Raw genomic sequence first — 15,826 nt, forward strand, 5'->3', positions numbered from 1 at the left:
CTTGAATAACAATGAAGAACTAGGTTTTGTCTACCACTTGGTTTCCTGTACAACTAGATGGTGTAGTGTCAAGTCACAAGAGGAGTGGGAGGACCATACACATATATATAACCTACGTGCCATCATTATAGGTTAAGTAACGGAAACCGTTACTTCCGTTTCAAACCACAACATTATGGCCATAAATGGCCTATTAACTTGCACCACTTAATGGTGACATAATGGAAATGTTACAATATTGACTCTTTGTGCCCCAATAAGTTGAGAAAGTAGCTATAATAAACAGATACTACACTGTAATAGAGTCAGTAGTACTAAAAAAAAGCGTAATGAGATGCGATATATTATGGCTAATCTATATTCAAAATAACATAATTATTATGGTATCGCATCTATTAGGACTAGTGTTATGAGTCTGTGTATTTGAGTCACATTATCACTCTCTATCCTAGTCTTCCTATGATTCTCTCTTGTATATATTCCCCCAATCTATACAGTTGTAATTAATGTTCATCTAATAGAGTTTATACATTTCTCATATGGTATCAGTAGTCTCAGGTTCCTTTCCTATTTTCTCTCAATAGAACCATAGGGCAGGTAATATTGACGGATCTGCTAACTCCTCTGAGCGGACTGTTTATGATGATGTCGTTACTTCCTCTGGTTCTATGGGTGTTAATTCACTTTCTACTGCGCATTACTTTATCAGCATCAAGCTCACTCATAAGAATTTTTTATTTTGGAGAACGCAAGTGGTACCCTCACTTAGTCTTGCATAAATCCCATCCATCCTACTCTTTCCTTCATGTCTTCGGGTGTCTATGTTATCCTTATTTACGACCATATAACCATCATAAAATGTCCTTCAGGTTTTCTCCGTGTGTATTTCTAGGATATCCCGAGTCATTCCAGGGTTATAGGTGCATGGACTTACAAACTAATAAGGTTTATGTGTGCAGATATGTGCAGTTTGATGAGGCTATCTTTCTCTTTGCTACTAAAAATGTTTTACAGACGCTACATGCTTCTCAAACCACTCCATGGGCAAAATTGATTCTACAACAGAATGTGCAAAATGTCATAACAGTGACAACCAAACGAATCGGCGGGTGGGGATGACCTGCCGGAACCCCCCGCGGGAGACCCTCACTAGTCCAGGGACCCCGCAGGTGTTTCTCACGGGAACACACAGCCCGTGGGTGCTTCACACGGGCACACACAGCTCGCTGAGCAGTAGGATGTTGCGCCGTCTTCCGTCTCCACTTGACCTAAGAAGCGTCCGCGAGGAAAGTCAGTGAAATATACCACTCGTATTCACACGATGGAGACTTACACTCGGTCTCAGGCACCACCCACAACTTTGAGTGCTCAGGCTTGTCCCCCAGATCCCACTTGTTACACTCAGGTAGTAAAACATCCAGAGTGCCGTGAGGCTATGGACCAGGAATTCAATGTTCTTCTATAGAATCAAACGTGGTGTCTTATACCCTCTCGAGCATATGTGAATGTTATTTGATATAAGTGGGTCTTTCGCACTAAACGAAACACAAATGGTTCTATTAAGAGACACAAGACACGGGTCCTTGGAAATGATTTCTTTGATACATCCCGCCAGTGGTAAAACCCACTACTGTCAGGTTGTTTCTTTCCTTGGGTTTATCTTCTGGTTGGGTTATTAGGAAACTTGATGTTCATAAGGTTTTCTTAAATGGAAATCTGTCTGAAACTGTTTATATGAAGTAGCCACCTGGTAATATTGATGCTTAATATAATAATATCCCAATCATGTTTGCTTGCTTAAACGTTATTTGTATGACTTAAAACAGGCTTTTCTGGTCATGAACCATCTTAATTTAATGATTTAGATTAGTCTTTATATTTTCACATTAAGAATATTTTTATGGAAAAAAACGACTATATATATATACACATATACATGTGTGCGCGCGCGTTGGGAGAGTGGGTGGGGAGTGTGCGTGAGCGATAGCGCAAAACTAGAAGCCTAGAAATAAAATAATGGAAAGACATAGATCTCTGCCATGCATACCATCTGTCGTACGAAAAGTTAAAGCTGAGCTCCAACAACAGACACCCATTTTCGTAATTTCATGCCCTTTTTTTGGGGAATCTTTCAAATGTTCAATGAATCTCGTGTATTGAGTTTGGACAAGGGTCTATAGAATAATTTGCCGGTTTTGATTTTTAGATTACAATACTACATTTTAATTCATTTTCTTATACTTATGTTAGTGATTTGATGCACTACTTTTATTCATCTATATAATTTTTAATTATAAAATACTGAATATTTATGCATGTTAAGAAAAAATATTTACAAATATACTCGTACATAATTTCTATTCATAAAATTTGTTTTGTTTTTTTTTTTTTTTGTTGTTTTTGTTTTAATTACCATTTTCTCTATCCTTGTTTTTCTTTTTCTCGTTTTGTGTTTCCGTACTATGGCACGATCCATGCATAGTATTTTTATTTTAGTAGCCTACGGTATACCAATCGGTATACTCTACACCACGTCGCACGTAGCACTGTGCGCCGTGCGCCTCACAAAACGACGTCGTTTTGGGAGGCGCGGTAGGAAGTTATTGTGATTATGTATATTTGTTCATATAATTATGTATATTTGTTCATACAATTATGTACATTTTTTATACAGTTATGTACATTCTTTTTATACAATTATGTATATCCGAATCAGGAAATTTTTGTGTATTATGTTAAGAGTTGATGTGTATTATGTTAAAAGTTTATGTTTATTATGTATTATGTTAAATTATGTGTATTATTTTAAAAAAAAACAGTATGTATATTTTGTTATACAATTATGTACATTCATGTATAACATTATGTACATTTTTGAACATAGGATTTTTTTAAAGAAAAATTAACTGCCAAACACAGGGGCGAGAAATTTCAAAAAAAAATAAAAAAATTAAACGACGTCATTTTGTATTTGGACGCACAATGCAACACGCGCCGTGGTGTAGGATATAAATTGCCACGATATACTTCATTTTGGTGAAGACGTTCAAACCTAATCCAATCCATTTAAGGTGACATGAATTGATCCGATTTAACTATTTAATGTAGATCAAGCCCAATGGGAATATTGGGGCAAATGATATCAATAGTTATGCTATGGATATCAATACTTATGGAATATTGGTGCACGTTGTCAAAATATGCAATTTATATATTGAATGTTTACAATTTACATACTGAATATTTTTTTTAGTACTGTTGACTATTTTACAATGTAATATCTATATATAATTATTTTCTCAACTTAGTAAAGCACAAAGAGTCGATACCACCCTCATTAGAGTTCAAACTCATGACCTTCAATTTGTCCTCAAAAGAGACGACGACTTAACCCCCAAACAAATAGAGGACCATATCAGACATAAATTGAATACTTGAGGACTTAATCAGCCAATAAAGAAAGTCAAGGATCAATTTGGTACTTTTGCTATAATCGAGGGACCAAAACGGTAATTAACTCTTTAAAATTTAAGGGCACAAGTATCAAATAGACCCATCTATTACTGCGAAGTGCTCAATTCCCACCACGAACTAAACTAAGTGTCAAATAGGCCCATCTACCAGCTAAATTTGTTCAATTGACATTTTTTACAAGTTGCTAGCAGGTTACCTATCTAATTATTAAAAATAAATAAATAAATAGAATACAAAAAAAAAAAAAAAAAAAGAATATCAGCCACCCGCTGTCCTCGTCGGGCAGCCGGTGGCTAATATTCTATTTTGTTTTTTTAATTTTTTATTCTATTTATTTATTTATTTATTTTTAATAATTAGATAGGCAACCTGTAAAAAAAAGTTAATTGAACAAATTTAGCTGGTAAATGGGTCTATTTGACACTTAATTTAGTTTGTGGTGCAAATTGAGCACTTCGCAGTAGTAGATCGATCTATTTGACACTTGTGCCAAATTTAAGTGATTGGATTGGTAAACATTGAAAGAGATGAACCAAATTTATATTTTGAGAACAATTTGAGGTATAAAAATGCAATTTTTCCTAATTAAGAATGATGAATGCTCGATTAATCTGAAAAAGAATGGAAACGGAGAGCGCCGCCTGAGAAGCAGAGGGAGGTTAAGTCGGTCGCTTCGTGAAGTTGCTGGCGAGACAGTGAGGTACCGGCGAAGTCGCTGGGCGGCTAGGGTTTCTGTGCTAAGTTCCTCCTACGCGAAGGAAACGAGGCATTAGTCAACTACCTTTAGGAAAAGATGCAGAGACGGAGAATCGCGGCTAGGGGAGTTTAGAGCTTTATGCCAAGGTTCAACGTGGTGGGTGGGAGTTCCTTTTTTTTCCGGCGAGTTCTTTGTCCCTTGAAGCTTGGACTGGAGTTCTTTCAACGGCGTGTCTGGTTCTATACGAAGGATTAGCTGAAGAACATTTACCTTCTTTGTTTCATTGGAGTTGCAACGCGATTGTTTTCTCTTTTCGTCCAAATATAGGTCTAATGGCTATCAGAAGGTTGCAGCATTGAGCATTATGCACAGACAATTATTGTGAGAAAGGGGAGGAGAAAACGGAAACAGATTTGTTGCATTGGTTTGGAATATCCGAATATTAACTGCCATTCCTCCTTGAATTGAGCTTGTGAGTGCCTTGTTTATTCAAAATGTTCATACTCTCATTGTTTGGTTTTAAGTGTTGAGTAATATTTGTTTTATTTATTCTTCTTCATTTGATGCTCGTCCTTATGCAAATTGAAATTTAATGGTTTCTTGATTTCTTGATTTACATTGTATAATACCGATAAGGTGTTGAAATCTCCTCCGATTGAGAATATGAGATACAACTTCTCATATAAATAACTATGCTTAGTTTTGAAGGCTTATGTATGGAACTAACAGCAGGATCAAATTTCTACAGTTTGATACTTTTATTTGATCATGTTAGCTTCAATTCTCATGGTTGCATATCTGCTCAAATAGAATTGAATGGTTGTATCTATTATCTAAGGTCATGACGGATGATTATATTATTTAATTACCAGTTGTTATGAAACTTTAGTAGGCTGAAATTTATTTCAATCATGTAACTTTGACTTTATTCTTTTTCATAGGTCATTTATTAAATTGAAAGGAGTGTGTGGCTTTTACTAGCATTACACTAGTAAGCATATATTACATATAGTTTATCTGTATTGACCATCCACAATTGGCTGTGTTGGAGATGCCTGCACTTCCTCCGGTTTTGTCTTTCTTCCGTACACTATATCTCTGTTTCCCATCTCTTCTTTCTGGTAAGCTTTTCATACTTATCTATAATGGTTTTTGTATTTACGTGTACATCTTGAATATTTATTGAAAATCTTTTAGTTGTTTGTGAATTTGATTTTGAGGATTTTGTGCTAGGGTTTTGATTGGATGGAGTAGATTAGGTCTGGTGTATTGATATTTATTTATTTATTTTTGTGTAAAGGTGGTGGAGCAGAAGAGATCTCGGATTTGAATATTGGATTTATTAAGCGAGCAACACCTTTCTGAAAATGCATGCTGCCTTTGGTGCAATTGGGTACAAGGAAGGTGTTCTGATTAAATTTATCAATGGGACATAGTTTCTTAGAGTTCTACACTTTCAGTGACTGATCTTTGTATTTGCTTGTTAGGGTCTTTTTTGTGCTTTTTATTTTATTTTAATGTAGGAGGGTTGTATATGAGGTGTCCGGCTTGGGTCAATTAAATGGGTTTAATAGATGGTAAGTTAGAGCTGTGAAGAAAATGACTGAACTGACATCAATTGCCCAAAGTTATCACGGTAGGAAAAAAGCTAGGGCATAATTGTCTGAACTGATATAGTATAGGGGCTAAATTGATATTTCAGCCATATTCCATGTTGATTCCTGCAATCAGGTTCATTCATCAGAGACAAATCTTCATAAGTATTCATTCTATTCAATTCAAATCACTTTCTGTGCTTGCCCAATTGAGCTCATATCTTTCAGATTCTTCTTCTAGTTCTGATGGAGAAAATTCAAATGGTAATGTCAGTAGTTCTACTTTAGTCCAAGATTTTTCTAAAGTTAACTCGTATGGGGCTGCAGAAATGCTTTACAAATTAAGGAATGAACCAAATTCTGCATTATCATACTTTCGGCAGATGAAGGAGTGTGGGTTCCAGTACGATGTTGATACTTATGTGGCAATTATTAGGATACTTTGTCACTGGGGCATGGATATGAGATTGGATTCTATACTGTTGGAGGTGATAAAGTCAGAAAAGGAGAGTTTGGGTTTTGATGTGTCAGACTTGCTTGAGGCATTGATGGAAGGACTCCATGCTGAGTGCCCTGATTCTATAATTCGGACACTAGATGCATTGGTCAAGGCTTATGTGAGCTTGGGCATGTTTGATAAGTCCATTGACATGCTATTCACAACAAGAAGGCGGGGATTTGGTCCAAGCTTATTGTCTTGCAATTTTTTGATGAATCGACTTGTTGATTGCGGGAAGCTGGATATGGCTGTGGCTGTATATAAGCAGTTGAAGAGGCTTGGGTTTAATCCAAATGTCTACACTTACGGGATTGTGATCAAGGCCCTTTGCCGAAATGGGAATTTGGAAGAAGCCGGGAGTATTTTTGGGGAAATGGAGGAAATGGGTGTGACTCCTAATGAATTCACTTATTCTGCTTATCTCGAAGGCCTTTGCTTGCATGGTCTATCTTCTTTGGGTTATGAAGTGTTACGAGCATGGAAAGGCGCAAACATACCCCTTGATGTCTATCCTTACACTGTTGTCATTCGTGGATTTGTTAATGAAAGAAAGTTTTTAGAAGCAGAAGCTGTTTTACTTGATATGGAAGAGCAAGGTTTGGTCCCTGATGATTATACTTATGGGGCACTGATTCAAGGTTATTGTCAGATAGGGAATATTATAAAAGCTCTGAATGTCCATAATGAGATGACAGCTAAGGGTATTAAAACTAATTGTGTGATTCTTAGCTCAATTCTTCAGTCTTTGTGTCAGAATGGGATGGCATCTGAGGTTGTTGAACAATTCAATAGTTTTAAGGAGCTTGGAATTTTCCTAGATGAGGTTGTTTATAATATTGCAATTGATGCTCTATGCAAACTGGGGAAGTTGGAAGAGGCTATGAAGTTGTTAGATGAGATGAAGGGTAAGAGGATGACTCCAGACATTGTGCACTATACCACTTTAATTAATGGATACTGCCTACATGGGAAAGTATTTGATGCATTGGTCTTATTTAAAGAAATCAAGAAAAATGGATTGAAACCAGATGTGGTTGCATATAATGTGCTTCTTGGTGGATTTTCTAGAAATGGTTTGGCACGAGAGACACTTCACCTACTGGATTATATGAAGGGACAAGGTTTAATACCGACCACTGTGACATATAATGTGATTATTGAGGGTTTATGTATGGGACATAATGTGGAGGAAGCTGAAAAATTTCTCGATAACCTAAACTCTAAATCTGAAGAAAATTATGCTGCCATGATCAATGGATATTGTCAATCAGGCAATACAAGTAAAGCTTACAAACTCTTCCTAAAGCTGTCCAAGCAAGGCATTTCTATAAAGAGGAGTTCTTGCTTGAAACTGCTGGCTAGCCTTTGTTCAGAAGGTGAATATGACAGAGCTCTGAAGCTATTTGAGATAGTACTGTGTTCTGATGATGGCCCTTGTACATCAATGTATAGCCGTATAATAGCTGCTTTATGTCGTGATGGAGATATGAAAAAAGCTAGGTGGATATTTGACAATATGTTATGGAGAGGAATAACTCCTGATGTAATTATTTATACCATGATGTTAAATGGTTATTGTAGAGTGCATTGCTTGCGGGAGGCACACAGTCTTTTTGCTGATATGAAAAGTAGGGGAATTTCTCCTGATGTTATCACCTACACAGTTATGCTTGATGGACATTCTAAAGGTTTAAAAAGAACTCAATCCTCATCCTGTGCAGGGGGGAACAAGGGAGGAAGCAAGATTGCTTCTGATCTCTGGTGTGAAATGAAGGAGATGAAATTGACAGCTGATGTCATATGCTACACTGCGTTGATTGACAGTCATTGCAAGTCTGATAGCCTTGATGACGCTATTCAGTTATTCAATGAGATGATTGATAGAGGTGTAGAACCCGATAATGTTACATACACTGCTCTTTTATGTGGCTTCTATAAGCATGGACATATAGAAAGGGCTGACAGTCTTGTGCATGAGATGATGGGTAAGGGAATAGAACCAGATAGCCGTATGATGTTTACATTACACACTGGCATGTTGAAGGCCAGAAGAGTGCGAATCAAGCATTAAACCTCAGGAACTCCTATGTAAGTCAGCTAGTATCATTTCATTTCACATTGTTGTCAACAATAGATTAACATATCTTCTTTAATTTCTTTCTTTTTGTCTCTATTTATTTATTTATTTTTGCAGTAAATTGGCAAATGCTTCTGTGATTCAGAGACATTATTTTGACTTTTTACAGACTTGGCTAGTTGGAAAAGCTTTCAAGGATATAAGCTTTCAAGTTTGTCAGTCCATTACCTAATATCTTGTTACACTCTATGCTGACTTTTATATTCAATGGGTCTGATGGGCTGCTGGGTTCATTGGCAATTGTAGATGATGTAATTAATGATTGTCAGTAGGGCTGCTATCACACTGGTGGTAATAAATCTTTCACTTTAACTTTATTCTTTGATTACCCCTTCCCAACGTTTCACACTTTCACAAAGTCCATCTCTATTCTCTACTACCATTCATATTGCAGATATGTCAACTTCGAAGAGGAACACATGGTAGCTTGACTACAAATTCCTCAATGAGGTAACGCGTGTACACATAAATTTCAATTGTTTTCTTTTGGTGATTATGTATTTATTATGTCTAGTTTGAGATACTTCTTGTTTGATTTGATTATTTATGGGCTTGTTCCATACTACAATGCTAGCCTGTTGGTGTTTGGTTTTAATGGCAAATGCTGATATTCGGGCAAAGACCTTAAAGTGTTAAATGAATTCCTAATGTAAAAAAGTTTAGTGTCTTTGTCTGTAGGCTCTCCTCCCATTTAGATTTATTGAATGAAGCTAATGTTTTCACCTTTTACTGAAAGTAGTTTCAATTTATTTTATAAACCATAATAGCCCATCTCAAAAAAAAAAAAAAACAAAAGGAAAAGAGAAAAATTATAATATGAAATTTCTATTTCAATCATCCTTAATTAATTAGATTAGAATCAATTGACTGATACTTCCTAAACGAATATTTATTTGATGTTTTGGATGCTTTATTCCATTGGTGTTTTAGATCATATTACACTTGTTGTGTTCTGGAATTTTGCAACTACATTTAAATGAGTGATTTTTTAAGTTCAGAATGGTGGTGCAACTCATTCTTTTGTGCAAAGATCTCATAGTGCTTGTTTGGCTTAGCTTGAGCTTTTTGAAAAAGAGGTTTTTGCCTTCTCTATCCTCAAAAACCCCTTCTCTCTCTTTTGCTTTTGTGGGTTCATGATATACTTTTTCAGGGTGCATTTAGTTCAAGTTATGTAACATTACCTATGTAATGTGAGTAGTAATGTTATATAACCTTGTTTGGTTCAACTTATGTGATTGCCTCAGTAATCTAATATTTACTGCCGCATAGTATTTTGAGGTAATGTGATTACCTCCATCCTCTTAGAGTCTTAGGTATTCTTACATTAATTTTGCCCTTATCAACTATTCTTAATTTCTTATATATACTAATAAAAAAAAGAGTTGATGTCACGTGGGGTCCTCCGAGTATAGTGGTTTTGCCACATTTAGTTCTAAACTTTCAAATTGACCATCTGTGGTCCTTCGACTTTCAAATTTAACAATTTGTGGTCCAAGTTAACCACCCATGGTCCTTCAACTTTTGAAATTTATCTAGCCGTGGTCCTCTTGAAAGAACCATGGCTGGTTAAAATTTAATAGTTTAAGGACCATGGCTTAACTTTGACCACGGATGGTAACAATTTGAAAGTCGAAGAATCACGAGTGGTTAATTTGAAAGTTTAGGACTAAACGTGGCAAAACCACTATACTCGTAGGACCTCAGATGGTATTAACTAAAAAAAAAACAATAATATATTTATACATATATAAAGTAGTACTCCGTATATGGTCATGTATGTATATATATTTTATTTCTTTATTTACTTATTTGTATTGAGGGCATTTAAGTAAATTATGCAACATAATGTAACCTCAATTAAGCATGTTAGGGGGCGATTGGTTTAGGTTATATAACATAACCAAGGGAATGTGACATTCCAAACCTTACATTCCGGTGTTTGGTTCGTATTATCTTAGGGAATCTAACATTCCCAAGGAATGTCACATTCCCTCCACATAGGATTTTGAAGGGAATGTGATTCCCTTCAAAATCTTAGGTAATGTAAGATAACCTTGGTTATGTTAGTTTATTATATATATATATATATATATATATATATATATATATATATATATATATATAAAATTATTTTTGTAATTATATATTTTTTTATTTTTATAATGTTATGTTAGCATATAAAATAATTTTGTTTCTCAAGTTCAAGATTTTAGTTAATATTTTAAAATCATGTAATTATATATGATACCGTTATCTTATTTATTTATTTTAATTTTTAAATTTATTAAAATATATGAAAGTATGTTAAGGAAATTATAGTGTGTATAAAAGATAACCCTAAACCATACATGATTATATTACAGACTCCAATTTTAACCAAACATAGGAATCTAACATTCCCAGTAATCTAACATTCCCAGCAATCTAACATTCCCTAAGGTAACATTCCGTGAACCAAACGACCCCTTAATGTTACATTCCCAAAATTCCAACTAAACACACAAAGTAATCTTACATTTCCATAATCTCACACTACCTCTCTGAAGGTAATCTCGTATTCCGTGAACTAAATGCCCCCTTAGTGTAATATAAGCTCCAAAATAAGCTTATGCCAAACAAGCACATATGTCTTGTTTGTCACAATTAGCTAATAAGCTCTTTGTAGTTTTCCCCAACTATTAGAAACTAGTTTTTAACAGCTTATTGAATTAGAAGTGTTTGTGAAATTAGTTGATGAACTATTTGACAAGTATAACACATGAAATGACTAAAGGATATGTTTTCAGTTTTTATGATCAAATATTCCCTTGGCTGTGCTCCCATATTATTAAAAAAGTGTTTTTTGAATTTGTTGTAATATATTTAAAATTTTAATTAATTAGGAAAAGTGCCAAATAGGCTACTTAACTTATTGAGTTTCTTGCAATTGAGCCACTGAACTAAAAACATGTGCAATTTTATTTTTTTTGAAGTTCATTATTAGGTTGCAGGTAATAATTGCTTAGTTGGATGCTTAAGTGGAAATTTTAGTTGTTTCCAACCTGACATGGACAAAGAAAAAAAGCAAGATTTTTTTTTAAAAAAAAAAAGAAAAAGAAAAAGAATGAAGAGGCAGCAAACATGGCTGCGTTCTCTGTTGTTGTGCAACAAAAAGGAATGGGGTCTCCCTTATCACACGTAGGAACATCACACTGCAACGAAAAGGAAGAGGAGGCAGCAGCCTCCGCCTTTCCTTCCTCTCCAGATCAGGAGAGGAGGCAGCCGTGGCTGCTGCCTCCTACATTTTTTTTTCCTGTTTTGTTATTTTTTTGATAATATTTCAACTAAGCCACTTTGATCTGTGGCATGCCAAATCATCAATTACTGGAAGAATTTAAGTTTACTGTAAAAAAAAAAAGGAAATTGCACATTTTTTTGCTTGATTGATGTTGTAATTGCACATATTTTTAGTTCAATAGTTTAATTGCACAAACTTGATAAGGGCTTTTTGACACTTCTAATTGATTATATATAATTGCACTGTAACTGTGTTACATGAAAATCAAAGGTACATATGTCGCCATACATAACCAAAAAAAAAAAAGTTACAGCATCTTCAACAATGCATTGATAAAAAAAGTATTATCTATAGTTTTTTGAAATGCAAAGCTTACAATTTTTTACGAACATTTTGAAAGTTTGGGATAAAATTATTGTCTTTTACCCAAAAGGGCAGGGTAAATGAAAATAAATTATTCAATGCTAGTTTATGTAAGCTGAAAGCCACTTGTGATAGCTTCTCTTAAGCTAAATTAATTTTTTAAAATGCTTGCTTACCAAACTGCTCCAAAAAGCAAAAGCTAGATTGTAAGTTACCGCCAAACACATTTGTTACTCCTGACTCCTGGCAAATTTTTCAAAGGAGAATCTCAAAGTTTCACCTTGATTTGCTCTTAACAGTGTATAAGACATACCTCAAGGTTAAGAGGAGTGGATTGAAGTCATACCTCAAGGTTAAGAGATCCCCTTGGCTAGAAAGATGTGTTATGTATAGTATCTCATTGATTTGAAATTCGTTCCCAATAAAATGTTTATTTTATTTGAATGAAAGTATTCCCCTTTCCCCCAAGTTCAATTATTCTGAATCAGTGTTTTGGACCTGAAATGAGAAAGTTCTTGAATAAGACACCTAGAAATAGAATGTATGGAATGGAGATGTTTTTCAGCCAAGTAGGTCCCGAGTGTGAATGTAGGTGCAACTTATAAGGCCAAGTGTCTGTCTTGAGTCCTGACTTTGCCAAGGTTCGCTTGTGTTGATTTTAAAATTCCTACTCGCACTCTATTTTTCATGGTAGAAGTCATATTTAGTTGGTTTTGTTGAATTTGGTTATTTATTCTGTTGAGCATAATTTTGTCTGCTTTCATGTTATTCTTAAATTTTGAGCTCCAGTATGCCAGTATTTCCCCTCCACCCCCTTCTATCTCATGCTTTTTGAGTCGGTTCAGCAGTGTTGCGGAGTTCCTGAAGAAGCCCACATCTCTTTAGAAGAGGAGTCTGATGGCTGTGGTGGAAAGATGAGGTGGGTACTGCAGTACTACAAGAAGGGCTTTTGTGATGATATTGGCGGGAATATCTGCTTCATGGATTGGCTATTATGTTTCCCAGAGGCTTTCTTAGTTGCACTGAGTTTTCACAATACAGCCAGTGCTCTGACATCCACCATTCTCCCCCGCTTTCCACCTCTTCCTCCATCCTTTCTCAATCAAAAGGAAGGAGGAAATGGTGAAATGTTCTCATCGTGTTCAGAATAAAAGCCGAAGTTATTGGACAAAACAATCTGATGATCTCCTTGTTATTGTTGTTCTCGATGCCCTTAGGCACTACCATCGTATTCATATTCTGATTTCAGGGCTTGACAACTGGTGGACTTGCAACTTTTGTTGATCTGAGATCTCAACTGTTGAGAAGAATTTGATATATCAGGTGACAATGAGGATGCTGGTTGAAAGAAACCATGAATTAATTTCATTACCATAATATTTTGAGCAAAGGGTAACCATTAGTGTTTATTCAATTGCTTTTTATTTGTAGATGGTTCACATTGGAAAGCGAGTGTTGATGATGGGAGATCACACTTGGTCGCTGTTGTTTCCTAAACATTTTACCAGATATTATCCATTCCCATCTTTCATATGGTATGCTTTTTATTTGCTCATCATGAGAAAGTGCACATTGAAAACAATGCTGCCTAGCTGAATCTTTAACATGTCTATCTGCCAGGTACGCCATCCATGGCTGCATCAAGCACCTATTGTCATTCTCGTGCAAAGATGATTGGAATGTTCGTTTAGCACCTTATCTTGGAGTGACGTAATGGAAATTACGCCCTCTGCTCGGAAAGGCCAGTATTTATCACTCTTGTCTCTTAAGAGAGGTCGAGAGTTCGAACCCCTTCTCGTATGGAAAAATCAATTTGGCCAGCACTTTGCCCCTTAATTGGGAGGATGGTACGGGCTTAAAGGTGTCTTCTACAGTTAAGGCCTGCTCAGGACACCTCGTGTCTGACCCAAAAATTTCTTGGAGCATGCTGGACATTTCTTGTGTTGACTCTGCTAAAATGATAGAGAGAAGTGGAGCAATACAATGTTAGATTTTGGAGGTATTTGAACTTTTATACATTTTCAAGTTTCACTGAATAGTGTTTCTATGATACTTCTGCATTGGATTGAAACACCCTGGGACTGGTAGTCTGGTACCTTAAATATATTTATTCAAAATTATCAAATAAAATCAAAAATTGTTTTCTTTGCTTAATTATTATTTACATTTTCCTTTATTTCACCTGCTTAATACAGAACTGGATACAATTGTGGTGTTCAAAATCGTGCCCTTAAAACAATTAATAGGTTGCCATGTTGATATGTCCTTCAAACTTTCAAAGTGAAAAACCAAACCTCACAATGTTTGTTTGTTTGTTTGTTTGTTTTTTTTGTTTTTTGTTTTTTGTTCATTCTTCACTAATGCTTTCTAAACCTGGTTGCCAGTTGTCAAAAGAAGAAAGTCTATTAGGTACAATCTCTATTTTTGTAGCAGAGTTCCTTTTTGGCTCAGATGACGACGATGCAGAGTTGCTTGATGCTCCACTTAACGAGGATTGTGCATCGCTATCCTTCTTGGTGTGTCCAAGGGGGGAGCTATTCCTGTGAAAAGACAAACAAGAAGTAACATTTTCATAGTCCTCTTCCTCCTCGTCGTGTTGAGGTTTCTGGATTTCTCGTGCCATGGACGGGAAACGCTTCAGCGCCAGGGACTGGAGTTTTCTGACGGTGCCTTTGGGGACGACGTAGAACTTGTGTCCGGGCATGAGGGTGGTGTCGGGTGCAAGGATAGCTGCCCAAGGCTGCTGGAAAACATTGGGGCGTGCAACACAACACTTGGGGTTCCTGTTCATGATCTCAGCTACAAGAACAGGAGCGTCGTGCAGCTCAACATGCCCTCCCGGATGAACAATCTTCACAACCGCGCTTTTGTTGCAGATCCACTTTGTAAGAGCCACCATGGCTTTTCTCCAAACCTGAAACAATTCAGCAGAGTTTCACATACCATAAATAAATACCAATTCTTACAAATGAAAACCTTTGGAAATACCAGGACTGACAATGATGTTATTCTTCCTTAAGATTGGTTTCACACCATCTGTCTTGGTGTCAACAATGTTTCCTGTTTGTCTCCATAAGACAAACCAAAAGAGTTCCATCACTAGGATCCAAGATTCCATTACTGGAATCCAAGAAACTCCCTACTAAAGATTATTGGGTACTAGATAACAGAGCTAACCACAAAGACAACAACCTCATTAGACAAACGCCGGTTAGATCGGATATTCTTGATCAATCTCTATCCTATGCAAGCAATACTATTATTTATGAGCCCTGAAATGACAAACAAGAAAAAAGTTTATCAAGAATCTGTCCTGCGGGTCACACCGACTTAAGAGGCTACAGAAACTCATAAGTCAGAATAGTAGTCATCAACGAGGTCTGGTGTGGATTACAAATTCACAATAGCCCAAAATCTGGAGAAGTGAATAACTCAGCTGAAAGTTGGGCTGGAGCAAATATGATAGATCTAAAGATGGGGAGTTCAAAGTAATTGTATATACAAATACCGGAAGCTGTGATATAAAGCAAAATTCCCGGTACAATAAATTCTCAATAACCACATTTGAGGGATGAGGGATCTGTAACAAAGAATACAGGAAACAGAAGGGGGTCGTTTACTTCATTTCTCTGTTTTTCCATTTCCAGTTTTCTATTTCTCCAGTTTTCCTTCTCCATTCCTCCAATTTTCCATTTCTCTGTTCCTCTAATTTTTCATATTTCTAATTTTTGATTTTATTAAAAACAATAATCCCATATAACATTTGTACATTTCTACAACAAAG

General features: G+C 35.9%; 2 protein-coding genes across 8 annotated transcripts; one reads left to right on the forward strand and one right to left on the reverse strand.

Moving 5' to 3' along the window:
• Positions 1-4,074: 4,074 nt before the first annotated feature.
• LOC109163165 (pentatricopeptide repeat-containing protein At2g26790, mitochondrial-like) lies at positions 4,075-13,890 on the forward strand. 6 transcript variants are annotated; one of them, XM_019311912.1, is made up of 7 exons: positions 4,075-4,643; positions 5,113-5,292; positions 5,472-5,575; positions 5,695-8,353; positions 8,512-8,693; positions 8,797-8,852; positions 12,891-13,185. In XM_019311912.1, exon 4 carries the CDS (start codon positions 5,883-5,885, stop codon positions 8,334-8,336), a length of 2,454 nt encoding a protein of 817 aa, XP_019167457.1. In that variant the 5' UTR covers positions 4,075-4,643; positions 5,113-5,292; positions 5,472-5,575; positions 5,695-5,882; the 3' UTR covers positions 8,337-8,353; positions 8,512-8,693; positions 8,797-8,852; positions 12,891-13,185. The 6 variants fall into 6 exon arrangements, 5 of the variants coding, with proteins under 5 accessions (XP_019167457.1, XP_019167454.1, XP_019167455.1 ...); XM_019311909.1 differs by having other exon boundaries at positions 5,472-8,353; positions 12,840-13,185; XM_019311910.1 differs by having other exon boundaries at positions 5,472-8,353; positions 12,888-13,185.
• A 498-nt stretch (positions 13,891-14,388) lies between these two features.
• Positions 14,389-15,321, reverse strand: LOC109163166. 2 transcript variants are annotated; one of them, XM_019311913.1, is made up of 2 exons: positions 15,235-15,321; positions 14,389-14,956 (listed from the first exon to the last, which is right to left on the reverse strand). In XM_019311913.1, the coding sequence occupies exon 2, from the start codon at positions 14,939-14,941 to the stop codon at positions 14,390-14,392; it is 552 nt and encodes a 183-aa protein (XP_019167458.1). In that variant the 5' UTR covers positions 14,942-14,956; positions 15,235-15,321; the 3' UTR covers position 14,389. The 2 variants fall into 2 exon arrangements, with proteins under 2 accessions (XP_019167458.1, XP_019167459.1); XM_019311914.1 differs by lacking the exon at positions 15,235-15,321 and adding an exon at positions 15,031-15,198.
• Positions 15,322-15,826: the final 505 nt, after the last annotated feature.

Source organism: Ipomoea nil, unplaced genomic scaffold (genome assembly GCF_001879475.1).
Source record: "Ipomoea nil cultivar Tokyo-kokei standard unplaced genomic scaffold, Asagao_1.1 scaffold2975, whole genome shotgun sequence".
Taxonomy (NCBI): domain Eukaryota; kingdom Viridiplantae; phylum Streptophyta; class Magnoliopsida; order Solanales; family Convolvulaceae; genus Ipomoea; species Ipomoea nil.

Excerpts from the sequence above, each read along its gene's own strand:
- LOC109163165 (XM_019311909.1), top strand. The coding sequence starts at position 5,883 with ATGTTGATTCCTGCAATCAGGTTCATTCATCAGAGACAAATCTTCATA.
- LOC109163166 (XM_019311913.1), bottom strand. The coding sequence starts at position 14,941 with ATGGTGGCTCTTACAAAGTGGATCTGCAACAAAAGCGCGGTTGTGAAG.